General features: G+C 48.6%; 2 protein-coding genes across 4 annotated transcripts; both read right to left on the bottom strand.

Annotated features, from left to right (window-relative positions):
- Window positions 1-257: 257 nt before the first annotated feature.
- On the bottom strand, window positions 258-19,595 carry TRAIP (TRAF interacting protein; the record flags this gene model as incomplete). 2 transcript variants are annotated; one of them, XM_080934280.1, is made up of 15 exons in its annotated part: window positions 258-380; window positions 605-655; window positions 749-898; window positions 1,306-1,354; window positions 2,724-2,873; window positions 7,585-7,673; window positions 8,076-8,165; window positions 8,866-8,953; window positions 9,580-9,693; window positions 10,144-10,238; window positions 11,696-11,823; window positions 12,390-12,429; window positions 14,637-14,720; window positions 15,183-15,240; window positions 19,498-19,595. In XM_080934280.1, the coding sequence occupies 15 exons, from the start codon at window positions 19,593-19,595 to the stop codon at window positions 258-260; spliced, it is 1,407 nt and encodes a 468-aa protein (XP_080790406.1). The 2 variants fall into 2 exon arrangements, with proteins under 2 accessions (XP_080790406.1, XP_080790407.1); XM_080934281.1 differs by having other exon boundaries at window positions 14,637-14,672.
- Window positions 19,596-22,361: 2,766 nt separating this feature from the next.
- On the bottom strand, window positions 22,362-25,416 carry CAMKV (CaM kinase like vesicle associated; the record flags this gene model as incomplete). Of its 2 annotated transcripts, XM_080934189.1 has the most annotated exons (11): window positions 22,362-22,720; window positions 22,838-22,943; window positions 23,225-23,312; window positions 23,536-23,614; window positions 23,776-23,912; window positions 24,003-24,078; window positions 24,255-24,375; window positions 24,515-24,653; window positions 24,870-24,944; window positions 25,086-25,217; window positions 25,322-25,416. In XM_080934189.1, 11 exons carry the CDS (start codon window positions 25,414-25,416, stop codon window positions 22,362-22,364), a joined length of 1,407 nt encoding a protein of 468 aa, XP_080790315.1. The 2 variants fall into 2 exon arrangements, with proteins under 2 accessions (XP_080790315.1, XP_080790314.1); XM_080934188.1 differs by having other exon boundaries at window positions 22,362-22,943.
- Between the last annotated feature and the right edge of the window lie 894 nt (window positions 25,417-26,310).

Here is a 26,310-nt window from a genome sequence, read left to right as displayed (position 1 = left end):
CCCTGTTCTATAAAAACAGAAGGAGCCCAGCCACACCTGGTTGTAGCTATAAGCAAAACCCTACAACTAGAAGCAGGCCCTGGTGACTGGAACTGTAAACTGGTCATGCCACCTCCTGGTGTGGTGCAGAACGCAGTGAACATAGAAAGTGTGTTTTCTGGGCATTTTTCTTGGATTGGTCCAAGAGGAGCCATCTTCAAAGACACTTCCAGTTGCCAGGTCTTGGCCTACTAATTGAAGACATGACTCTGGTCACTTCACTGACATAAGAAGGTATCCAGCTTGGGCTGGGAGGTAGAATTCACAGTCTTTATTCTCACTTTCTGTTTACTCTTGGCCTTAGGCTTAACAGGCATTGGTCGGATAATGTCTGTGTCCCTCTGGAAGCAATGTCAAGGAAGAAGCTTGGAGAGGGGACTGGAATACTTGGAGAGGGAGCAGGAAGGCTCAGACCCTGGGTCAGAAAGTGCAGATACACTGAGGAGGGTGCAGCTTGGCCCATCTTAGGCTTTAGACACTGGAAGTTAGGAACTTGGGGATGCAGGTTGGGGCATAGTGTATGCCATTAAGGTCAGCTCATGCCATAGCCATAAGAAAAGGATACAGGCTGGATGAATTTTGTTCGTCCTCCAAGCCCATCGAAGCCTATTCTTACCTAGGGAGCAGGAAGAGATGAGTGCGTCAGAGTAATGCATAGGGAGTTGACTACCTTGCTCCACCCTACAGGCTGGCCACCCACCACACTCACCACATCTGTGCTGCGATGGGATTCTGCTGTGGTCCTGTTGGGCTGTTTCTGACCCCGGAAAGCATTCCGGATGAAGAGAGGGAAGGCACCAGCCAGTTCCTCATCTGGTTCTCCTACACATCGCTGGCCACCCAGTGAGAGCTGGGACTCCTGTTGGGATAATGCCAGAGTCAGACTTGACAAGCCAGACAGCAGCACAGGACACGGGGCAGTGATGGAGAAAGGACCAGAGGCAGAGGAAAATGAGCCAGGGCCCAAGGATGGCTCTGAAGAGTCTCAGTCCTGGGCCTGGGGGGGGGGGGGGGGAGGAACCTGAACATAGTCTGTACTCTCAGAGATAGGTTTTTAAAATTTTCTGTTTTATTTTGTTTTGAAATGGTCTTGCCAAAGTCCGGGATGCCCAAGAATCCACTGTGCAGGGTTCTCTTCCCGCCTTAGCTTCCTGAATGCTGGATTACACATATGGATAAACTACCACCCCAGTTTAGGTTTTCATGTCAGTTCTGGCAAGAGCTAGGTGGGACTGCTTCAGGTTTTTGAGGAACCCCAGCCCTTACCGGCTTGGAGACTTTGGGTACCTTCTTGAGGACGTCCTGGATGGGAGAGCTGTGAGAACAAGATGTGAAGACAAGTAAGCAAGATGGCGGGCAGACTCGGCACACGTCCTTTAGAGGGCCTCTGGGCAGTACCTCAGCGGTCTCACCCTGAGCACAATCTAAAAAGACTAGTTCCAGAGTCGGGTAGACAGGACCAAGTCTTAGTCTGGGCTCTCATTTCAATGCTCCCCAAGTTCTTGGGCTCCTCACCATGTTCTAGGGAGCCCAGCCAACTTCCTGTGCATAGGAGGATGAGCATTCACAGCCTCAGTTGACAGCTGAAGAGGGATCGACAGGAGGAAGCCAGAGGGTGGAGAAGACTCCATAGCTCTGTGCTGCAGATGTGTCACTCGGGCTTCTGAGTGCGACCAGGACAGCCGTGTGCAGCATGGGGGTCATGCCCAGCTGCTTTGCCCTTGTGTTCCCTTTCACTATCATGTCTTTCTCTTACATCCAAAGTCTCACATTAAGTTTTCCTTAGGGGGCTGAAGAGATGGCTCAGTGGTTAAGAGCACTGACTGCTTTTCCAAGGGTCCTGAATTCAATTCCCAGCAGCTACATGGTGGCTGTAATGGGATCCGACGCCCTCTTCTGGTGTGTCTGAAGACAGCAGCAGTGTACTCATATACATTAAAAAAGTTTTCCTTAGGACCAAAGAGATGGCTCAGCAGATAAAACTGTCGCCATGCCTGCCAACCTGACTTTAATCTTTTATCCCCACATGGTGCAAGGAGAGAACCAACTCCCTCAAACAGTCCTCTGATCGCCATATACACACCCCCCACACCTACACAAAAACGGATGAATGAAATTTTAAAAACTATAAAAAGAACTCCCTTACTGGAGTAGCACAGACCCATGTGCATGAAGGGGCACAGATGTGTGCCTAGCCAAGAAGATGGCCTCCCTCCTTGTTCCACTACACATCTAGAGCAGGTCCCAACTCACAGCACCATAGAAGTCCTCCTGTCTGCCTAAATGAAATGCTACCCTAGGTGGTAGGGTCATGGGATCATGGTTTGAGATAGTCCTATATTAAGCAGATACCTCAGAGACACATGGGAAAAATTTAGAGTCCCCCACCAGGACTCTGGTGGGCAGGTATTCAGAGTATTGGGATACCTGCCTCACCACCAGTCCAGATTTCCACACTGGGACTCACATCCCAGCACGTCATCTTGAGGCTGATGAGGGTTAAAGAAATAAGCAGGACTCATAGAGTGAGCACTCAAGCCAGGGGGTGGGGGTCGGGGCTGGAACCAAAGATGTATCCCAGCCTAAGCAGCTGCACCAACCCCTCAGAGCCATCAGGGCAGGACTCACAGGTGACTTAGCTATGGCCTTTCAGGTTATAGGTACCTCCATGGTCCAGTACTCACTGTGCTCTCTCTAGGCAGAGCTTCTTGTGGTAGTGGGGGCTGGAGGTCTGGTCTGAAGGGGTATTTACATCAAAGGTAGCATTGAGATCAATCTCATCACTGAAGGCTGGCCGGTGAAGCCTCGGGTTCAGCATCTCCACAGGAGCTGGGCTGAAGGTAGAGATAATCTCAGTATTTGGGACTGCAGTGATGACCCAGAGAGATCACAGCTCCTTAGGTATCAGCAGCAACTCAGTTTGGCCCAGGGAGTTGACTCAGGTGCTAAGACAATTGTTTCCAAGGCTGAAGCCCTGAGTTCAATCCTTGGAACCCACTTGGTGGCAGGAGAAAAATTAATTCTTCCAGTTGTCTCCTGATGCATGCTGTGGTACACAGACACCTAAAATCTCTCTCTCTCTCTCTCTCTCTCTCTCTCTCTCTCTCTCTCACACACACACACACACACACACACACACACACACATACACATACACACACACACACACATTGAAAAGAAGAAACAGAAGAGAAGGAAGAAGAAGAGGAAGAGGAGGAAAGAAGAGACAGTTTAGCTCCAGGGGCTCCTAATGCCCACCCCTGATTCAGCGTCACCCCAGGGGCAGGCCTAACTTTTAAGAATAAGCTAAGTGGCTTCAGCTTTTGCATAACCATGTGAACACTGGAAATCTGGAAAAAGTAGTAAGTAAACAAAAAATCAAAACCAAAGTCAAAAAGGGGCTGGTGAGGTGGCTCACTGGGTAAAGGCCAATGACCTGAGTTTGCTCCCCAGCACCCACATGGTGGATAAGAACTGACTCCAAGTGATCTTCTGACTTGTCCAAGTATAACATGTAATACATGCACACACGCTTAAAATAAATACAATGGGAAAAATTTCAAACCAAAGGATAAACAAGATATTCCCCTATGACCACATAAACTCTTTTCTCTGAACTGAGTGCAAGCCATTCAGCCATGTTACTGCAGAGTGATGTGGATGGGAAGACGCTGCTACTTCTCAAAGCACATGGTAAGCTAGTGGCTGGTACTTCAGGATGTGACGATGATGAAGACACTATATAGTGTTCTCAAGAGTAACTTTAGTAACATAGAAAAATATTCATATGGTCAATTTAAAAGGCAATACAGAAGTTAGGTATAATCACACACCTGCAATCTCAGGCAAGAAGATCATGAGTTCAAAGCCAGATTGGACTATGTGAGCTCAAGGGCAGCCTACCCTATTTATCAAGACTGCCTAAAAGAGAATATTTAAAAACATGCCAGGCATGTTCAAGCCAGGCATCATAGCACACACCTCTGAATCCCAGCCAAGGCAGGTGGATCTCTGTGAATTTGAGACCAGCCTGATCTATACATATAGTGAGTTCCAGGACAGCCAGCGAGATCCTGCCTCAGAAAGAAACCAAAACTACACACACACACACACACACACACACACACACACACACACACATGCATGATAGTAAGACTTGGTACCTTCTCCATACACCTAGGCTTCTGTGCTTCCTTCACTATAGTACAGGCTTGCCTCGAGGCACTGAGTGTGTTCTGTCACCTCTGAGACAGTCACCTATGGCCAATTTATATAGCTTCATGTCAGAGGCCTCAGGAAGTGAGGCAAGGCACTTAAAGCCTTCCTTTGGAAGCCAGAGCCAAAGCCCCTAGGCAGTTGTGTGGCAGAGCTGTTAGCACATCCTGCACAAACTCAGCTCCTATCAGTCCTGCCCTAAAATGAAGGTCTTCCCAGATCTCACCAGAATTCAGGAGCCCTTAGTAGGACCCACGAGAGATATCTTCCTAACGCTCCCTCTCTAATTCCCTTTCTTCTGATCTGCACCCCAGTGGGCAAGGACTGTGGTGCAACTTTGTTAAACTGAGGGAAAGAAAGGAAAAGGGTCCCTTGGAGCTGCCTCCAGGTTCTCCTCAGACCTCTGAACTACAAGTTCAAGCTGATGAGCAAGGCCAGAATCTATCAAGGCTCAAGGCCACTTCCTGAGGCTGCCCTAAAATAACAAAAGCATGGCTGGGGATGTGGCTCAGGTGGTACAGTGCTAGCCTAGCATGCATGAGGCTCTGGGTTCAGTCCCACCTCTGCATGCATCAGATGTGGTAGTACATGACTGTAATCCTAGCTCTCAGGATGTAGAGCCAGAAAGATAGGGGGTTCAAGATCATACTCAGCTACATAGAGAGTTTGAAACCAGCCTGGGCTGTATGAGACCTTGCCTCAAAAAGATAAATAAAATAAAACGTTGGCACCAAAATGACAGAAGCAAAGGGTAACCATACCACAAGACCAGCAATACCCAGACACTCACAAGGGGCAGGCTGGGAGGCATGAAACAACTCTGAAAACAGCTCAAGGAATCAATTGGTAGACGACAGGATGAAATGAGGGACATGGAGCAGGTCCTACGGGTATCTTCCAGAAACATTTCCAATAGTACCTACTGTTCTTAGGATGAAATCTGAACCTACAAGGCTGATGTATGAGGGCTGGCAGAAACCTGGCCCACCTGCCCGCCTCTCCTCCAAGCCCACCTTAGCAAAGCCCAGGGACTTTGCACTTGCCTGGACTTCTCAGCCTTCAGATTTAATGATGGTTTCATGAATGTGACTACACAACTCATATCTATTAGGAAAGTTTAAGCCAAACCACAGAGCAACAAGTCATTCTCAAGGGAAAAAGACAGAGGCACTTGTAGATCATAGAAAACTGGAAACACTTCCAACCCTGGAGCCAGCAGCCTGTTTCTGAGATCCTAGGAGGGAGAACCTGGAATTCAGAATAGACTATGCCAAGTTAAAAGAGTTAATGCTAAATGCAACGGTCCTATTACCCGAGTTTCCATGACTAGTAAGATGCTGATGGGAACAGGGATTCTGTCTTCCTGCATACATTAGGCAGCCCAGCTGGCTTTGCACTTGTAGGTTTGGCTAATGCAGTGCCCTCCTGACGTGAGACCAGAACTGTCCCTTCAGTGCCAAGGTAAGATGTGGCATGAAGCTTACTGAGCACGCAGTGAGCTCATTCCCACCTGGGCGTTCCAGACCAGTTCTACAATATAGTGCTTACCTGGTGGACTCTAGTCATCTAACCTATAAAAACAAGGCTGCAGCTGCCAGGCAATACCGAATCCAGGAGCATGGGCCCAGAAAAGCCTGGGCAGTAAAGGAAATTAGTAAGAACAGGTATGCAAAGTCCCTGGGAACCCAGAGGTGTCCCATGTGCTAGTGTTTTCCTCACTATAAAAGCCAGGCACAGAAGACAACTGTATGAATGGACCCTGAAGGCCATGGAATAGAAGCTAGAGGGAGCACCATCAGGGAACTGTGGGTATTCTAGAGAATAATTCTCTATCCCTAGCCTGAGGCAGCTTGGGCTCTTAAGGTTTTCTTTACAGTATATAGTTTCTGAGATTGTTGTTTTCCTAAGGGCACGTACTATACCTGTGTAAACTCATGACAAGACCCTCATGTTACATGGAACTTCAGAGAGGGCATGGCCTCTGGCTGGGTGGGGTGGGAGGAAGGATCAGGGACAGAGCCTACTGAGTAGTCAAAATCAACCCAGTGTTGGACCGCACGGCAGACCATGCTTCCACCACAGTCCCACATCCTCAGGACAGGTAGTTTTGGCTCCACAGAGAGATGCTAAGGAAAAAGCCATAAGAGCAGGCGAGACGGCTCAGAGAGTGAGAGCACTTCTGCACAAGTCTGGCAACTTCTGATCCCTTCAACCCATGTAGAAGTAAAAGGAGAGAAATGACTTCACAAAGTTAAGCTCAGACCTCTATACTATGACACGCACAACCACACGCACACATTCATGCATAAATATACACACATACACACACTTACATAAATAGAAATACACACACATACACACACACACACACGCAATGTGCTATCTGGCTGAGAAAGCTGGCCTCAGCGAGGAAAAGAGCAGAAGCAAACATGGAAGCAGACAAGTGTTTTCTTATGGTTGTCTGTGACACTGCAGGATCCTGAGAAAGCACTTCAATCTAAGCCCACTCTATGAATGTTCCAGGATCTAGTATTGAGGTTCTGAGATATGGAGAGTCGGGGCACAGTGCCCAGGAACAAAGTGGAGTGTTGGAAGGCACTGGATGGGTGAATTTCACCGGCAGAAAAAGGGGGCATATTGATTTGCCAAAACATGTTGAAAAGTGACTGAAGTAACTCTGGGCTGTTGACAGGAGCTTTGAATCTAGTTCCCTTGCTGGGGGTCCTCTAGCAGGCAGAAGACAGCCTTGAGGATATTCTTAGACAGCCCATTTCTGTGAAAAAAAAAAAAAAACGCTCAGGAAGATTAAAGCTTGCTCCTGGCAGGGACACCAATCCCTGGGTCTTTTGGCTCCCTCTGCTGGCAGCCTTAAAGTACTCACTTAAACTGGAGGAGATTATTTATTTTGGACTCTGGCTGTCCTAAAATTCAACTCTATAAACCAAGTTGGTCTTGAACTCATAGATATATATGTCTGCCTCTGCCTCCTGAGTTCTAGGATTAAAGACATGCACACACACCACCAGGCTAAGAGGAGGTTATTTTAGAGCAAGCACTTTCAAGTATGTGTCAGAGATGCGGACAGGCTGATGCATGTGGAGAAACTCCAATATACCAAGACAACCACCACTCCTGTGCTGTCCTCACACTACTCAAAGGCTTGCTCTGCCTTTTCTTGTCAGATCCCAAATTCTCTCAAAGCTGCTTTTCAGTTAAAGCCTGCTGGCTCTCTAGCCAGAAGGTCCAAAAATGCCATCCATCTATCCCATCAAAGCCAGTACAGGCTCTCTCAGCTTGTGATCCCTGAATCCCCCCAGAAGGGTAACAAACCTCTCAAAAACCAGGCGGCTGACAGTGTCATTGGTCACTGAAGGCAGGCTCAAGTTTTCTTGCAGGATCATCAGCTTCTTTCTTAGGCTCTGGAGAAAACATGAAAGAAAGGCTAAGGCGCTGAGGACAAATGCCTGTGTGAAGGGTTCAGGGAACAGAGCGAGGACTGACCACCAACACCATGCCTGAGAACTCTCGGTGGAGTCCTCGCTCTGGTGATTAGGGGCCTTGGGAGTAAGGACTAAGCAGATTGATCACAAAGGAATATCTGTGGTGCCCCAGGCCTCTGCTGAGGAGGTATAGGCTGACAGCCAGTCTAGAGTGAGGGTGCATATGCTGACCCAACCTCCCCAACCCAGGAGGATACAGAGAGCCCAGAAACATTATGGACTGTGACCCAGGTTTCCAGGCAGAAACAGCCCAGCCCCACTCTTGGAGGCACAGAACAACCCCTCAGGTCTCCTCACTTCTCACAGGCCAGGGTGTCTCACCGCGATCTCCTTGTCAGCACTCTGTAAGTCCTTCTGGGATGACCTCAGTTCTAACTTGGCCTGATCCAGCTCATTGTTGACAGTCTTCAACTATAAGAAAGGACAAGCCAGTGGTGTCACATGTCCTACCCCTACCTGCCTGCTACCCAGTGTATGGTTGGGATAGAATCTTATAAAACAACAACAAAAACAAAACAAAACAAAAACAACAGGGGGCTCGAGATGGCTCAACAGTTAAAAGCACTGACTGTTCTTTTAGAGGTCCTGAGTTCAAATCTCAGCAACCATATGGTATCTCACAACCATCTGTAAAGGGATCTGATGCCCTCTTCTGGTGCGTCTGAAGACAACTACAGTGTACTTATATATAATACATAAATAAATCTTTAAAAAAACCAAACCAAAACAAAACAAAACTGGAGACCTCAACTAAGCATATGTATCTAGGGCTGCTTGGGAGCAAGCGCTTCTTTCTACATAGCTCAGCCTACAGAAGGCAAAAGCAGCTGGCCCAAGAACCCTCAATTTTGGAATGGGGTACAAAGCAGGCCTCTGATGCTGCCATACCAAGCCAGCTAAGATGCATTTAGGAATCAAGAGCAAAAGGTGGCATGAGTGTGCAGTGGGGACATCCCCTTCATGAATTAGTCTTCCAAGTGACAATCCAGAGACAATGCACGGTAAAAAGCATATCCAGTGCCTGTAGACCACCCCTGCCCAGTGGTGTCGGGCTGAATGGCCTAGCTGAGGAAACCCGGCTTCCTCTTCCCCTTTCTCCCCATTCAGTCACCTTGCTCCTACAAGACGCCAATTCCTTCTTCAACCTGTCAGCCAGCTCCCCTGAGGCCTTCCGAGCTTCCTTCAGATTCTCATACTCTCTGCAAAGTGGCCATGAGAAGAGGGGAGAGAATAGAACAAACACCCTGATGGCATAGTTGGTGCAATGGCTGAGCCATAGCACCAACCTAACAAAGGCCTCTCCAAATTAGCTCCATCCCATTCTGCCTCCAGGCACCTACGTGGCAGGTCCTGCATACGTACTGAGGTAGGGAGACAAAAACTGGTCTCTGTCACCTGCAGGAACTGTGAGTTCGCAAACCTCACTAGGGGGCTCCCTACAACCCCAAATGGAGGCATTGGGCTCTTTGCCTTTCAGGCAAACAGTTCCTTTCTCCAGCTTCATATCACCACTGCAATGAAGGATATGGTGAACTTGCTATTGAAGTCAGGCAGGGTCAGGAACCGTGCTCATGGGAAACAGACTCCAGATCTCAGGAGGCAGCTCACTGCTTAGAGCTGCATGAGCTTTTAGAAACATTTTGAATCTATACTCTGTTCTCTCAGCAATTCTAGGGTAAATCTCTCCATGCAGGAAAGAGGTCAAAGGGGCCTCAGATGTGGCCTAAGAGCTGGAGTCCACCTTATAACAATATGGTTCTAGAACTTGCTCCTTCACAGTATCTGCATTAAAGAAGATAGCTGAGGCACAGCTGGGCTTACATACTTTTTGAGGGATACGCAGTACACAGCCAGCTGTTCCACCGCTGACTGTCCCACACCCATGTCTCGGATCATCTCCTCCACCTCAGACCGCTGGCTCTGGAGTAGGAGCTCAATTCTGAAAAACATTCCCGGCCCACGGCATTTGAAATCTGGAGGCTGATGGTTAGTCTGCCTCCCTTTGCTGCCGTTGCTATGGCAACAGCCTGAGCTGCTAGGATGCTTTAGCAGGTGGGTGTGCCCAAGGAAAGGTTCCACAGCAGAGAGGAGCTCAGCTCCAAGGATGCTACTGAGGAAGAGGTGCTGACAGAAGACTTCAAGGTCAGGGACTTTATAAGAGAGGCTCTGGAGGGAAATGCATGGCTAGCCACCGATAGGCCACAGGACAAAGAGTGTAGCAAGAGTACTCACAAAAAGGAAACGGGCCCACAGAGGTTAAAAAAGAAAATCTGTGGTCATCTGAGTCAAAAGGAACAAAACCCATTTTCAGCTGCAGTCCTGAGATTGTAGCCCCGGCTCCCGGGCCCTGGGTGTGAAAGGTCAGTACAGAAGCCAACTAGAGACTCACTGCTCCATGGCTTTCATCTTGCTTTTGAGTCGGTGGGCCTCCTCCCGAGCTTGTTTGGTCTCATCCTGCTGCTGCTCCAGGAATTTCATCTGTTTCTGAAGAACAAGTGCACCCATACACTTCTCAGTGTTTCAGAAACACACCAGAGAGCTGTCTATGCTGTAGCTTTTGTTTGGTTTTGGTTTTTGACAGGGTTTCATATACCCCAGGTTGGCTTTGAACTCGCTACATAACCAAGAATAACCACAAACCCTTGATCTTCCTGTCTCCTCTTCCCAAGTGCTGGGATTCTAGGAGTGGACCTCCATACTTGCCTATCTTTTGAAGATGCTGATAAATTGCAGGAGATAAAACCCCTGAGGGCTTCCTCATGCTGACCTAGTCTATGTGTGCTCTGTGTGCATGTGCCTGTGTCCGTGTGTGAAGTGCCGAGACTCCAACCCAGGTTTGAACAACAGCCCTCACTTGGCCTATGATTTTTTGCTAAAGAGGCTTTTAGAGCATCTGTTTCCTCACTCCTGGAGATGTGCCTTGCTACAGGCTTAGTGGCCCAGACCTACTGTGATCTGCCAAGGTTCTGTGGTTTGGTCTCATGGTACATGCTTGCATATAGCGAAAGAAGTCAAGAGCACAAACCTATACCTCATCCAGACACATAGACATAAAGCCAGAATAGGAGAACCAAGCCAGGAACTGTCCTCAGCATGAGATCATTCCATGTCTGACCTGGGGATGCCTCAGAGATTGCTCTGCAACCTGGTGCTAGTTTGTTCCCTCCCACTGGCTAGGTCATGTGATACAGCTTGGCCTCCATGCAGGAACAGAAAATGAATATCCTAGGGCCTTGTCTGTTCATGAGGATGGCTCCCATCCCTTTCAAATGGCACCCAGCAAGGGCTGCTCCTGCCTATAAGGCTAGAATATCAATCGTGAGTTCAGATCAATCGCCTCATGGCCCTCGGAGAGCAAGAGGCTCACGAACCCAGGCTGATACAAAATTCATCTGGGTCTAGGCCTGCCTGCTCTATAGGCTTTGATCTGCTCGGTCAGCTCAGCACAACGGACTTCAAAGGCCTTTGCTCCTCCCTAGGATGCTGTTTGATCTGGCTCCAGAGAGCAGCCCGCCAAGGACTGGAGTCCTAATGGAAGATTCTTCAGACTGGCCTCATCAGTAGAGTATGAGCCACTTTTGGAAACATGGCCCAGCCTACTCAGGTCTCCATTGAGCAGGCCTTCTGTGAAATGTTGGGAAGGCCTTGTTACCTGAGACAAAATCCACAAGCACAGCCATTATTGCCCCTTTTCTTATGGGCCAGATGAGCATGTTATAGAAGACCTTGGGAAGGAGAGCTGCGCCTTCACGTTACTACTATATAAACAAAGTATTGATTGGGGCAGAAATAGAGGATATCATCAGAAATGGGAGCCTTGGCTGAACATGGTAGTGCATGCCTTTAATCTCTTGCACTTGGAAGGCAGAGCAGGAGGATCACTGTGTGTTCCAAACCCGCCATGGCTATGGCCATACCTTCCACTGATTCTGAGGACTTACTTTCAGGGTTGAAACCAGCATCTCTGCCTTGTTTAAGGCGTTCTGCAGGGACTCCACAGTGGCATTGCGTTCTTCCAGTGTGTCCCGTAGAGTGTCAATAATGGCCTGGCTGTCCCGTTTCTCCCTGTCTGGAGCAGGAGCAGAGGGGGGCAGGGCAAAGGCCCATTCATGCATGAGAACCTTGACCCCTGAAGTCGAGCCATTCCTCCTTGAGCCAGGCAAGAACAAGGCACAGGTGAGAAAGTTGGGTGGCCTGCTTCTGTCTTTGCCATGGACCGAGAAGTCTAAGCTAGTGATTTTACTTAGGAGACAGGCTCTCCTTTTGCCCGCTTGAACTCTCTGGGAGGTGTCCCTGTTCTCCCACTCCTGTGGGTCTAGTTAACTTCTAGTTCCAGAACTCAAGCAAATGCCTGTCAAATTAAGCAGCAGCAAACCCAGAAGATACAAACTTATCGGGTGGGACCCTCCCAAAACTGCTCTTGGGTACGAAACTCCAAGCGGTGAAGAGAGAGACCAGCCTGGCCTAGGCAGGCGGTTTCAGTCATCTCTCCCCTTTGGCTAGTTCTAAGAGCTAGCAAGATTCTGGGACACACAAAACAGATGAGCCAGAAGACGGAGGCCTTCCTCTAAGGCTTCCTCTTTCCAACACCCAAGTCAGAGACTTCCCAGGGCCTCTTGTCTCTTGTTCACTTACCTTTTTGGGAAAGCTGGGCTCTGATATTGTCCAGTTCATTCTGCAAGACAATACACATAATATGCAACAGGAGCACGTTACAGCTAGCCTCCACTGAGCCTCCCATAAGGCTGTGCGGATCAGTGAAGACTATTGGCCAAGAACGGACCCAATATACTTTAAAGCCAAGCCAACAGAGACAGGTACTTAAAAAAACAAACAAACCAAGGTGTTACTAGGTGGCTCAGGCTGTCCTAGAACTCACTGTGTGGACCACACTGGCCTTGAACTCTCAGAGGTCCATCTGCCTCTGCGTCCATAGTGTCACTGCGCCTGGTACACTGTGACTGGTAGGGAACATCTTTCTTTTTTAAGATTTATTAATTTTAGGCAGAAGAGATGGCTCAGCAATTAAGAGTTGCTCTTCTAGAGGTCCCAAGTTCAATTCCCTGCAACTACATGGTTGCTCACAGCCATCTATAATGAGATCCAATGCCCTCTTCTGGCATGCAGGCATACATACATAAACAGTCTCATATGCATAGAATACATAAATTTTTAAATATTAGTTATTTTTATATTTGCCTGCATTTATCAGTGTCCTGTATTCCCATTGCCTACTGAGGCCAGAAGAAGGTGTCAGATTCCCTGAAATTGAAATTATGGCCAGTTGTCAGCTGTCTCATAGGTACTAGGAATCAAACCCTGTCATTTGCTAGAGCAGCCAGTGCTCATAAACTCTGAACCATCTCTCTGGCCTCTTTCTGAGTCTTTTAAAAAGGTAAGTAAGATGTAGGAAATGAATCCCACAGGAAGTGGAGCCTGGCCTGCTGTCCGGCCAAGAGCAGAGGCTTCTGAGGCTCCTGATCCTGCCTCCTGACATCTCAGAGCGTTAGCTGCCATTACTCTGAGCCATTACTAGTTCTCTCCATCTTGGGCTTTGCCTGCCTCAATCTACCTCCTCCAAACTCTGATGATGGCTCTGAGTGGCTGAGGTAAAATGAATCCAGCTCCCACTTAGGAGTCTAGAGAGCCCAATGTTCCTGTGAGCAAGAGAGATGCCTTCAGTCAGGCAAACAGAAGTTCTTACAGCACACTTCCAGGCTCAGGCAAGGGTTCAGTGTGGAAGAAACGGGGCAGACTTTCCTCTAGATCACCCTTTAGACATTAACAGAAGACTCAGAATTTCATGTGTGACCAATAGAAAGGCCCCCACTACAAGCCTCTCTGCCCAGGACTCTGGGGCAGAAGCTCCTGCCAGCTGGGCTAGGGACTGTGGACCAAATAACCAGGAATGGAACCGGTAGATAGGTAAGAACATGCAGGGTCTGCCTGAGATTAGACACTGATATCCCAGTTTCCTGGCTCCTTCCATACCTCAGCAGGATACTTTCCAGGTCCAAGCTCCGGAACTATTCAAGATGTGGCCTCCCTGTCTCACAGACTTGGCTTTGAAAGCTAAAGAAATGGCTGGAAGCTGCCTTTGTTGTCTCCATCACAGGGAGGACACCTCTTAAAGCTGGGAGCAGTTACCATGACAATGAACAGGCTGGTTCCAAACACAAAAGCTCAATAACCATCTTGAAGCACAGAGGTTTCAAGGACATCATAACAACCAGGGGGTTAAGGTCAAATGAGTTGTAATCTGACAGATTCTCAGCAAATTAACCCTTACAGCACAACAATCACTTGCAAACTCTAACTCAATTTCATAAAGACGGTCTGCCAATCCAGCTTCCTCAAACAAAAAGGAAGGAGATATGGATGGGAAATGGCAGAGGTATAGAAGGTAATCTGGTTACCCTCCCTGTATTCTGGCTTTCCACCTGGTTAGAAATCCTGATCTCAGGGGCTTAGAAAGGCCCAGGCATCTGCCTTTACACCATGTTCTCCAGGCAGTTTTGAATCCCAGCCAGGTTTGGGGATGGTGAATTCACACATCTTCCCTGACTAGGACCACTCTCTAACCTGTCACTAACTGACCATCAAGAAAGTGGGCTGGTCAGGAAGACCATAAGTCCTTTATATAGCTCAGGGTCTTAGAAGCACAGTATACCCTTCAGTCCAAGGAGCCCTGAAAGCCCAAGGGGAGATCCATCTACTAGTTACTTGGCCCCTCTCCTTACAGTGTACACTTCAGATGACTGTCTCAAGGTCATTTGCCAGAACCTTGATAGCTCCACCTACACTCTAGGTAGGTACCTTTTCTAAGTAGAAAAGTGAACTTTCAGAGGGTTTGGGATTTAGTAGGAGATAAATTCTGTGTACCTTTAAGAATTCTGCATCCAAGACACTCTCCTCTTCCTGGGCAAGGTCAAAGAAAAGCTTGTTGATAATTGTCTTTTTGCCAACCTGGATGGGAAAACAAGACAGAGAAGAACAGTGAAGTGTGGTCAAAAGTGAGAAGGAAGTGGATTGGTCTGCCTGCCATGTGTTCCAGGTCTGCTTGCAGACCTGACTTTCTAGCGTGCATCCTTTTGAGTCAGAAGACTTCCTCATCCCTACACACATACAGAGTCAGGACTGCTGGTCTGCTGGTGGATGAAGTCATGTCTATGCACTGGGACATTTGCTAAACATTAGAGGCCAGACATACACAAGTGAAGCCTGGCGGGAAAGTCCATCTCCCAGCCACCCGTGGGGTGTAAGCAGGCATCCTGAGTGACTCACAGATGTTTAGGAGGACCAACTGGCCTCAAACCAAGAGGTCAAAAGATCAGTGTTTCTACTTCAGAAATGTTTTCCCCATCCCTGCTTTCTGGAAAGAAGAGGTATAGGTCTTCAGATGGGATATCCCCACTCCATCATCCTTACCTGGATCCTACACTGTGGGCAGGTCCGACTTGGTGCTGTCTCAAACCACTGGATTAGGCTACAGTAAAAACAGAATCAAAGAGTAGTAATCCTGGCGAGGCTGGGGATACAGGACCACAGTTAGTAGCTCCTCTTTGACACAAGACTGGCCTGCCTGCCTGCAATGAGAAGCTATCACTTCAGGCAGGACAGTCCTGCAGATCTGGGCAGCACTGTTGTTTGGGGTTTGAAGTCTTGGCCCAGTGCTGTTCTTTGCAAATGTACAGTGAGGTGACAGGCAAAGCTAGGAGTCTCTCGGTGATCTAGTCTCTGGTAATACTCTACTTTAGGTTAGGACTTTAGAGGCTACACTCTTTAAGTAATGATAAAAACAAAACATGGCCAGATTTACATAATTTATTGGTATGGGCTGAAACAGTTGCCTTTAGTGTGGTACCTAATTGTAATCCTCATACTTGGCAGGAGGATCAAAAGCTCCAAACTAGCCTGGACTTCGGAGAGACTGCGGGTGAGAGTGGGGTAGCCTTCTTCACCCCAGGAATAAGAGACAAACTCCCCTATGAAAACCATCTCACATGTCCACATCTTTCCTATAAATAGGTTAGAAACTACAAATACATCCAAAGTCCACGTATGACAAAATTAAAGCTAATCAGGCATGGGAGAGTGAGTTAACTAAGAAGCATACTATCAATGAATCATTAAAGTATAATGGAAGGAAGTTAGGCACATGCACCAAAGCATATTCTGCATGATCTCATCTGTGTAAAAGAAAAACACAGGCAAAGTGGTACCTTTATGTGTGTGTGGGCGCTGGTGGGAATAATAAGAAGGGCACGTGAGATTTCTCATGCAGATATTATCCTCTTTTTTTCTGCAGGGTTGGAGAGCAAACCCAGGTCCTCATTCATTGGGGACAAGTGCTGTACCAGTGAGCTACCCTCCCAGTCCTATATTAGATGTGCATTCTGGTTGCACAGATGTGCTGCGTTTGGGACAAGCATGCGAGCTATGCACTTTTAACAGCTTTTCTCTAGTTTCTTCGACAGTACTTCAACAGAATAAAGTAAGCAAGACAGTGGCTCCTGCCTGTTATCTCAGCATTCGCAAGACTAAGACAAGATGTTTGCCATAAGTTTAAAGTCCAGCCTAGGGTACAGGTGAAAAAATTTGTAATCTTTATATTTTTTGTTGCAGGAAATTGGGGGCATTGTAGTATATGCCGGAACATCATGGTGTATGCTGAAATTCCAGCGGGGGGGAGGGGGGCCTGAGGCAAGAGGATTATGAGTTAAAGGCCAACCTGGGCTACTACTTGTAGATAAGAGAACTTGTCTAAAACTGTATGTGTGTGTGTGCATGAGAGAGAGAGAGAGATTCAGCTCAGGGGTAGAGCATGGGGTCAGTATATATCAGTTTGTGTTTATAATGTCTAGCACTAAAAACAATAAAATGGTGTTTAAAAATCAGCTTGTGCAACTCAGAGATATGAGTGAGAACTAGAGAGAGACAGAGACAGAGAAAGAGAGAGGGAGACAGAGACAGAGAAAGAGACAGAGAGGGAGACAGAGACAGAGAAAGAGACAGAGAGGGAGACAGAGACAGAGACAGAGAGAGAGAGGGAGACAGACAGAGACAGAGGGGGGGGACAGACAGACAGAGAAAGAAGTCGGCAGCTGTTGTGGAAAATAGTATGCCAGTTCCGAAAAAAACTAAATATAGAATCTCCATATGTCCCAGTCTTTCAGCTCCCAGGTATACATTCTAAAGAACTGAAAACAAGGGCCCAGACAGGTATTTGCACAGCAGTTCATAGTAGCGTTATTCACAGCAGTCAAAATCTGGAAATACCTGTCTATCAACAAATGAATGGATAAACAAAATATGGTATTTTCATACATACAATTAAACATCGGCCACAACAAAAATGAAATTTTGATATATGCTATGAGGTAAATGAATGTTAAAATTATTATGCTACGTGAAGTACATCAGACTCAAAGGGGCAAAGAAAACAAGACTCCACATCCATGGGACCCCTGGGGAAGGGAACCCAGGGGCAGAAGGTGCAGAGGGAGGACTTGTGCGAGAGTCAGTATTTAGTGGGTTATGTGCTTCTGTCCAGCGGATGGAAAGGTCAGATAACAACACTGAACATTATATAATATCTATCGCAAATTCAGTGATTAATGCCACTGAATCAGCATCTAAAGGTGGTTAAAATAGTGCTGGGTATGGTGGCATACTTAATTTTAATTTCCAGTCAGGAGGATCCCCTTGTTCATGGTCAGCTACATAGTAAGAACCTGTCTCCAGAAAAAAAAAAAGAAAAAAAAAAAAAAAAGGGGGGCAGGAAGATCTTGGAATGTAGCTCAATGGACAAAGCGCCAAGCATGCACAAAGCCCAAAATTCAATGCTTGGCATTATATAAACCAAACATGGTGGTATATACTTATACTTCCAGCACTTGAGAGATTGAGACAGGGTGATTAGAAAATCAGGGTCGTCCCTGGCTATGCAGCAAGTTCAAGGCCAGCCAAGGGTACATGAGACAAAGTACATAGGTAGGTGGAAGCCAGGAGTAGTGGTTCTCACCTGCAGTCTCAGTACTCAGGAGGCTGAGGCAGGAGGACTCCCAAGAATCCCAGACAACACAATAATACATAGCAAGACCCTGTTTCAAAACCAAAACAAACAAACAAACAAAAATAGATATAAGGCCTGTGGGTATAAACCGGTGGCAGAGCACCTGCCTTCTCTGCAGTTGGCATGGGTCTGAGGGATGGGGAAACATGGGACAAAATACCTGCAATCTGAGCTCTAGGAGGCTGAAGAGGCAGAACCAGAGATTCACAGTTAGCCTGAGCTACCCACACCAAGGTTTATTTGCTTGCTTGTGTCTAAAAGGCTGGTGATGGCTCAGTGGTCAAGAGTAGGTGTTGGTACTGCTCTTCCAGCTGTCCTGAGTTCAGTTCCCAGCAGCCACACCAGGTGACTCCCAACAGTCTGTAGCTGTAGATCTTCATGGAGATCAGATGACTCTGGCCTCTGAGGTTACCTACCCTCACATATACAACACATAATCTAGAATAAAAATGAGATTAAAAACCAGCCAGGTGTAGGCATGGTGGCACACACCTTTAATCACAGAATCTGGGAGGCAGAGGCAGGCAGACCTCTGAGTTTGAGACTATCATGGTCTACAAAGTGAGTTCTAGGACAGCCAGGGCTACACAGAAAAACCCTGTCTTAAAAAGAAAAAAAAAAAGTGGAACAAAATAGAAAAAAGTGAAAATGACAGATTTCATCAGCAAGTGTGACACTTTAAGAAGGCTCAAGAGGTTCAGTTTAATACAAGCGTTATTTCACCAGGTTTTTAAAGCCAAATATGCTTTCAAGAAACAGACCTAAAAGCATAATTACACAGGAAAGTCCAAGGTGAGCACTCAAGGAGAAAGGTGACAGAAAGCCTTTAGTGGTAGGGTTACTTCTAACCTAACTACACAATGGCTCCCAGGCCAAGCAACACTTGTGTGGTTTTATTTTTCTTTTTGACACAAGATCTCAGAGAGTCCAGGCTGACTCTTACCTTACTTATGTCACTGAGACTGACCTTAAAACTACTGATCATTCTGTCTCCACAGCTTCCCTCCTCCCCAGCCTGTACCAGATATGCAACACTGCAGACTGTAACACTAATTTTAAACAAAGCTTTACAAATAAGACACACCCGGCAGTGTTCACACCACCTTCTGCTTCTTGGACCCTCTTGTCCCTCACAAACCTCCCAATCTCCCCAAAGGAGCTCTTTTCTACCTTAATTTTTCTTTTGTTGGGAGCTTTGAACCAGCCTTCCCAGTTGCAAGCACACAAGACAGTTGAACGTCAGGACCCCTTGACAGGAAGGCACTTCCGTGCCGTTTCAAGTTAAGCTAGGTTTACTGGAGTGTCTGAATACCCAAATCATCCAGCAAACGACACAGACCCTTAAGGGTTGCCAGAAACCTACCAGGTTGCTGATCTGTTTTTTGAATCTCAAATAAAATGCCACGCTAGTGCGGTAGGTAAAAGCTCATCTTCGCTCAGACTGATAGTTTTAAAGTCACATTTCTTAGCACGGTACAGAGGCACCAAACTCTTTTCACCGAACCCTGGGCCACTTCCACCTGGCCTACTTAGACCCAGATTGTAAAGCTTCCGTGAGGCTCCTCGTCACTTGTCTTAGTCCGAGAATGGACTGTCTCTAGGCCTGACAACCAATAGCGTCTAATAGTTCTACGACACGCACCAGGGCCCGACACCACCGCCACTCACCATTGCAGATGAAAAGTGTGGCCACAGTGGATGGCAGCCACATCACGAGAATGATCGAAGAAGTCGGAGCAGATTGTGCACAGAGCGCGGATAGGCATGATGGCTCAACTCAAGCAGCCCAGGGAGCCAGCTGCCAGCCACGGACACAGTCTGGTGGCCGAACCGGCCGCGGCTGGAATCCTTCAAATTTCGCTCCACCGCACGACTTCCGGTAACGAACCGGAAGTCATAGCAAACCCACGTCCGAGTGCTTCCCTCTGATTGGACAAACCTCGGGGCGGATCGTTGGGGCGGCTGAGATAAGCAGCCCACCAGCTGTGCGGAAACCTGGGACTTAGGTCTTTGGAGTTTTCTGAAAGTGGATCTTCCAAAAAACCCTGCGATGGCCTGTGGCAGTAAACAGTGAAGCTACGATCTGACTTCTATCCCTGCTAAGCTGGATAGTCTCAAGCTAGAGCCGGTGCGAAGCGAATCATACCCTTTCTTGCTGCACTTCGGGACAGCCACATAGACTGGAATGCCAAGAAAAAGGGATGATGGTACCATAGCTATGGAAAGTAATAGGCCAAAACTGGCAGCCCACAGTTCCCGACTGAAAGATGGCCCCCACTTTCTCAGCCTTCTATTATGATCTTGGAAAGATGAATACATTAAGTCCTAACCTGTCAAACCACTACACTAGCCCTGGCTTTATTCAAATACGACCTAATAACCTTTGAGATTAGGTAGACCCTAGGGCCAGTAATTTAGCCCTTACCTCCCAGGATTCCTCATGCCTGGGAGTGTGTAGGATGGTGATTTTGGAGGTACAGATGCTTCAAAGACCAGGAAATAGCAAACCCTCTTTATTATTCCCACATCAGATAATTTAAGGTCCTCCCTGAGAAAGCAACGCAGGTGAGTTTACCAAAGCCCGTCTGAGTTGAAGCGAGTCTCCTTAGGGATTTTTATGGTATCTTTAGCAATATTACTCCCCCAGAAGAAACATACATGACTCCATATTATAAAGCAGGTCTGCGTCAGCTGGGGGAAGACAGAATGAAATCTTTTTGGTTTAAGTAGGAAGCACAGGTATTCACAGGAAGTAGGCATCAACATACAGCACGGAACTATTGGGCAACCCCACCTTCTCCCCAGCCCAGGGAGACCCACTGTGCCCATGAACAAGGTCACTTCCTATAGCCGTGGCCCTGAGTGGATTCCACCACTATATCCAAGTTAAGACAAAGGCTATTTGTCTACAAGAATTGAAAAGCGTCAGCCCTTCAGTGCTCACTCAGCTCGGGATAGTTCTTAGCTGAAACACACCACTCTCGTGGTTTTTTAGAGTCCAGGGGACTCCCATCAACATCATTCAGGTACACACCGGAGAAGGTGACCTCCACTCTCACCCCAAGCAATGCCCTGAGCATCAGCCACTACCCCAAAACTGCTCCCACAGCCTCTTCCCTCCCCCACTGCCTTCCATAGGCTCCTCCCCAATAGGACAGAGGAAGCAAAGGCAAGAGGGTGGCCAGAGGCTTTGCAGGGTGACGTTTATTTGCCAGGTTCAGCAGGCACACAGTTAGCCCACCAACCTTCACATACCAGAGCAGACCCACAGGCATGCAGGGAGAAGGGCAGGACCACCATGGAGTGCCGAGCAAGGGCAAGGACCAGCGTGACTGCCTGTTCAGGCTGTGGTAGGGTCTGATCAAGGGCACCTGCCAAGAGCATCCCTCGGGGAACTGGGGAATCTCATTCTACTTCCTCATCCCAGCCAGAACTACTTAACATGGCTGAGCCATACCTCAGCCTCTGGCAGTAGAAACAGAGGAAAAGCCTCTTCGTGTTGCTGAACTAAGAGCAGAAAGTCTGCCACCGTGAAAAGCAAGCTCCCAAAGCAGCCGATGAGGTACTGCCATGCCTCCCTGGGAGGAAGAGGATTTATGGCCTAAGCCTGCATGAAGTTGTTATGGGAAAGGTCTCTTCCTTGGTAGTGGCATCTAGAAAGACCATGGTGGGACACCAGCCCTCCCTATTCAGCTCACAATAAAGACCCAGGTAGGCTGGTGCACTGGTGCTGGCCCTGTTCTCCTAAACATCACTGCTGCATCTGACATGTTTCTCTCTTCCTTTGGAGTTTCCTAAGAATCAGGATACAGAGCAACCCACTACAGGACTCAGGAGGCGATGAAATAACACAAGGATCTTCAGACGGAAGATTCCCCACCCCCACCCAGGAAAAAAGATAGAAGCCTCTACCCATTCTCTCTCCCACTTCTAAGGATCCCCACAGCTACCATACAGTGCCTGTCCCCAACCATGTGACCAGACTTAACTTAAAGCACACTGCCCTAGATTTCTGCATCCTCTCTTGCAGCCAGTGTCTACTCCTAGAGCAGCCCAAACACCACCGGTACACACCTTCCTGTGCAGGAGCCTAACACTGCTGACAGGGCCTCGCTGGAGGACCAGCTCTCAGGGCAAGGCCACCCATTTAGGGCCTGGGAAAGTATGAGGTTTGCAGGGCCTGCCTGGGGAAATGATGAGGCAGGAAGGGAAGGAGAGCAAGGACCCCCTGAGTATCCCTAGAGCAGCATCCCACAAGGAACAGAAACTGGTGAAGCTAGCGAAAGACAGAAAGCCACAAGGAATCCATGCAGGGGCTGGGGCTGGCCCTGCCTCTGGCCTGCCCGCCACTCACATACATCCACACAGGAGACGAGACTGCTCTCCCATGGCCCCCAGGCATGCCCCACTGGGATGAGGGAGCTTGGGGGGAGCTAGGGCATCATGCCAGTGACTCTATATACAATGAGAAGCCCCTCATCCAAACTCCCACCCTCCTTCCCATCCCTCAAAGCCCCCAACAGGCTGCCCATTCAGCTCGTCTCCACCCGCTGAGACTCCTGGGCACAGCCAGTAGCCTCTTCTCCTTTACTAGAGGGTGGAGCCTGGCCTGTGGCACCCTCTAGGGCTGTACTGTCCGGCTGGGCCACAGCCGGCTCAGGGGTGGCTGCTGCCTTTGCAGCTGGCACGGCACTGCTTTGAGTGGCGGGCACTGTGCTCTCTTCTGTGGCTGGTGTAGCTCTCCCATCGGTAGCTGGTGTAGCACTCCTGTCAGTAGCCGGAGTGACACTTCCGTCAGTGGCTGGGGTGATGCTCCCATCAGTGGCTGGGGTGACACTGCCATCTGTGGCTGGAGTGGCGCTGCCATCTGTGGCCGGGGTAGCACTACGATCTGCAGAGGCTATGTCATCGCTCTTGGCTGCACACCCAGCATCACCCCCGGTGGCTACAGTAGCACTGGCCCCAGAGGCTGGGGCAGCTCCACCTGCAGCTGCAGCAATGGCCCCACCAGCAGCCCCGGGAGTGGCAGCATCTGAAGTCGACTGGGCCGCCGCTGTTCCAGACTGCTCTGGTGCCCGGAGCCGCTTCATGAGAGTGGTCACTCGGACAGCTTTCTGAAAGGACAGTGAAGAAAGGATTGTGGTGAGGTTCGCTAGATCCACTCCTTCCAAACGGCTAAACCCAGCCCCTTCCACAGTAGCCCAGCCGCCTCTGGCTGCCCAGCTACTTGGTACTTCAGCTTCCGATAACCAAGGGCAGCAGCTGGAGCCGCATGTGATGGCCCTGGAAAACTTTGTGTTCCGATGAAGAGGTGCAGTAGCAGCAGGGAACTGTGGGGTGCAAGAGGAAGGAAGCACTTGGAATTGGGCCAGGAAGAAAGCGAGCCACAGCCTACCTTCCACTTGGCTCTGGCAAAGTTCTTCTCAATCTGGGCGCAGACGCCATCCTTGATGTTCTTATCAGAAGCTGCATTGCCGGAAATCCTAGAAAGGAGGCAAGTGCATCTCATCAACATGGTCTGTGCCTTCGTGGAGACTGCACAGCCCTTCCCTGCGTGATGTAGGGACACCAGGCAGAGTGTTTGGTTTGGCCAGAGCTCTAGAAAGCCTTTCCTTACCCTCAAGACCTCAAGGATAAGGACTTCTGGTATAAGACATTCAGGGTGCAACAAAACCTTGCCCACTCCTCCCACAGAGCCCCGCTCACCATTCATGGGAGATGGCCTCTTCTGCAGTGATCCGCTGGTCTTGCTCCACCTCCATCAGTCTTGTGACCAGGTCTTTGGCTGGGGACAAAGCCAGGGATGGGCTAGGCAAGGGTGCCCCATCTCATTGTCTAGATGTGATGAATGGGCTGGGGAGCAGGAGTAGAATCCAGCAGAAGCTGAGAGCAGCGCCTCCCTCCATACTGCCCTATGCTCTGCCCACACGCCGGGTGTCTCCTCACCTGCTTGAGAGATATCGTCCCAGTACGGAGAGTCAAACTCATAGTCACCAGCCAGGATCTTGCGGAAGAGATTCTTATCATGGTTCTCATAGTCATCTTCCTCTACTTCCTCATAGAAGGGTGGGTTGCCTGAAAGCCTACATGGAGCAGGGTCACCTAGGAGGGCCACAGACATAATTGTCCAGCCCACCTGGCGGCAAGCCCAACTGTGTGCCCCTTCCACTCACAGGATATACATGATGACACCAATGGCCCAACAGTCCACAGGACGTCCGTACCGTTGCCGCCCTACCACTTCCGGTGCTAAAAAAAAAAAAAAAAAAAAAAAGCAAGCGGTCATCTGCTGGTCAGTATCAAGCTTAGCCATATATATATAGTAGGATCTATACCCAATTCTTAGAACAGAAACGTCTCCCCTACCCCAAAGTCTCTCCCTGAAGGCAATTCCTCCAACCATCCCCTGTCCCATCCCTTCTTGCCCAGATACTCCGGGGTTCCACAGGGCTCCTTGATAAGGCCGTTCTCTAGCTTAGCCAGGTGAAAGTCACTGATGACAATCTTTGAGTTCTTCAGCCTGTTGTAGTACACTAGGTTTTCCAGCTGTTCAGGAGAGGATGGTAGAAGGGGGGGGCAGAAGTTATCATGGGGGCCTCGGAAGCTGGACCAGAGCCCAATGTGGTGCTCATGCCAACCTCCACCCAAGTGTCAAGTGATCCAGTCCCTCGGGCTCAGCCCTTACCTTGAGGTTCCTGTGTACAATCTTGAGAGAGTGCAAGTAGGCCACAGCTTCCAGGACCTGCCGCACCACGTTGCTCGTGTCTCGCTCCGAGTAGTAGCCCTGGTCCAGGATCCAGTCAAACACCTCCCTCCCCGTGGCCCTGAGGGACACCAGCCCCTGAGCCCGGCGTGGGCAGGGTCGAGGGTAGGACAGGAGCATTTTGGGATGCCTGATTTGTTCCAGGCATTTGGTTGGGCAGAGCCCAGGGCCTTGGGACCCAAAGGGTTCCAAAAATGGGTTTCTTTAGCTATAAAGGGAGGAAAAAGAAAAGACCCTAAGGGACTGGGGGATCCTGGAACCCCAGAATGGTACTCACAGCTCCAGAAAGATGAAGTATTCCTTGCGGGTCACAAACACATCTACCAGCTGCAGGATGTTGGGGTGCTTCACCCTAGTGGCAGTGGGAGGAGTCGGTAGTCAGGGTTGGGTGTACCCCTGAGAGAAGCTCTGGTCCCTACACTGAGTGGCGCCCTGCCCTTCAACACCTCCCCTGCTATCTCCTGCCTCACTCTTCCCCGGACCTTACACTCACATCTTGAGGATTCCAATCTCGTTCTTGGCCGCCTTCCGCACCTTGCGGCCATCGCGCTTCTGGAACTTCTTGCAGGTGTGCAGCTTGCCTGTTGTCTTGTCCTTGGCCCGAAAGATTTCACAGAACTCCTCACTGAAGCCAGAAGGTACACCAGACCTTAGGACAGGGTACACTCCAGCCCCCCTCTCTCAACCCTGGTCTCTCTAGCTGTCACTGTGCAATAGCCCAACACTCACGTCTTGATGACTTGTCCCAAATCATATCTGTCAGTCACTTCCGACGGCTGGTTATAGTTCTTCTTGTCACCCAGAGTCACGCACCCAAACGGCATTGCTAGGCTCTAAGATGCAAACAGGATGGGGTCTGGCTCAGCTGTACGATTTTCTTACACCCCGCCCCATAACGTTGAACTTGCTTTTGGAAAACCTCAACTCAGTTCAGGTCAAATGAAGGGCAAAGTAAGCAAATACAGATCTACCCTGCCTTTTCAGGCCATATATGCAGCCATTCGACTAGGCTGCCTGAACTACAACAGTCCCCACCAAGCAAAAACTTACTAAGTTGACATATTAAGAAACGGTTCTTTCATTGTACACACTTGAAAAGACTTACAGGACAATCTGTTTATTTATTTAGATAATTTTGATTTCTGAGACAGGGTCTCAGTATTTAGCCCTAGATCCAATATGTACATCAAGCTGGCCTAGAACTTGCTGAAATCCTCCTGGCTCCACCTCTCCAATAATGGGATTAAACCATCAGGGTCAGCCATGTGGCTCACCAGGTAAGGACATTGACTTCCAGACTTGAGTCTGGTCCCACATGATGGAAAAAGAGACCCAACTCTCAGAAATTGTCCTCTGACCTCTGTACACATACTATTCTGTGTCCCTCCCAATAAATAAATATATAAATGTGATTTTAAAAAAACAAAAACAAAAATCAGTTTCTTTAAAGTCAGGTGTGGTAACTCACATTATCATTCTAAGGCTCAGGAAGCTGATGCAAGGGATGCCATGAGTCTGAGGCTAGCCTGGGCAACCCTATGTCAAAAAATCAAATCTTTACATTGTAGCTATTCCATGAACATAAATTTAAGCTTATTCCAGTAATTTCTTTGAAATTACAATGTAATTATATCATTTTCTCCTTCCTGCCATCTGTCTTGCTCTAATCAAATTCATGACAACTTATTCTTTAGTTATTGCTGTATGTGCACACGCGC

The sequence above is a fragment of the Micromys minutus genome (genome assembly GCF_963924665.1).
Source record: "Micromys minutus genome assembly, chromosome: 21".
Taxonomy (NCBI): Eukaryota; Metazoa; Chordata; class Mammalia; order Rodentia; family Muridae; genus Micromys; species Micromys minutus.
Note: the sequence above shows the minus strand (reverse complement) of the source record. Positions and strands in the feature narration are given on the sequence as shown.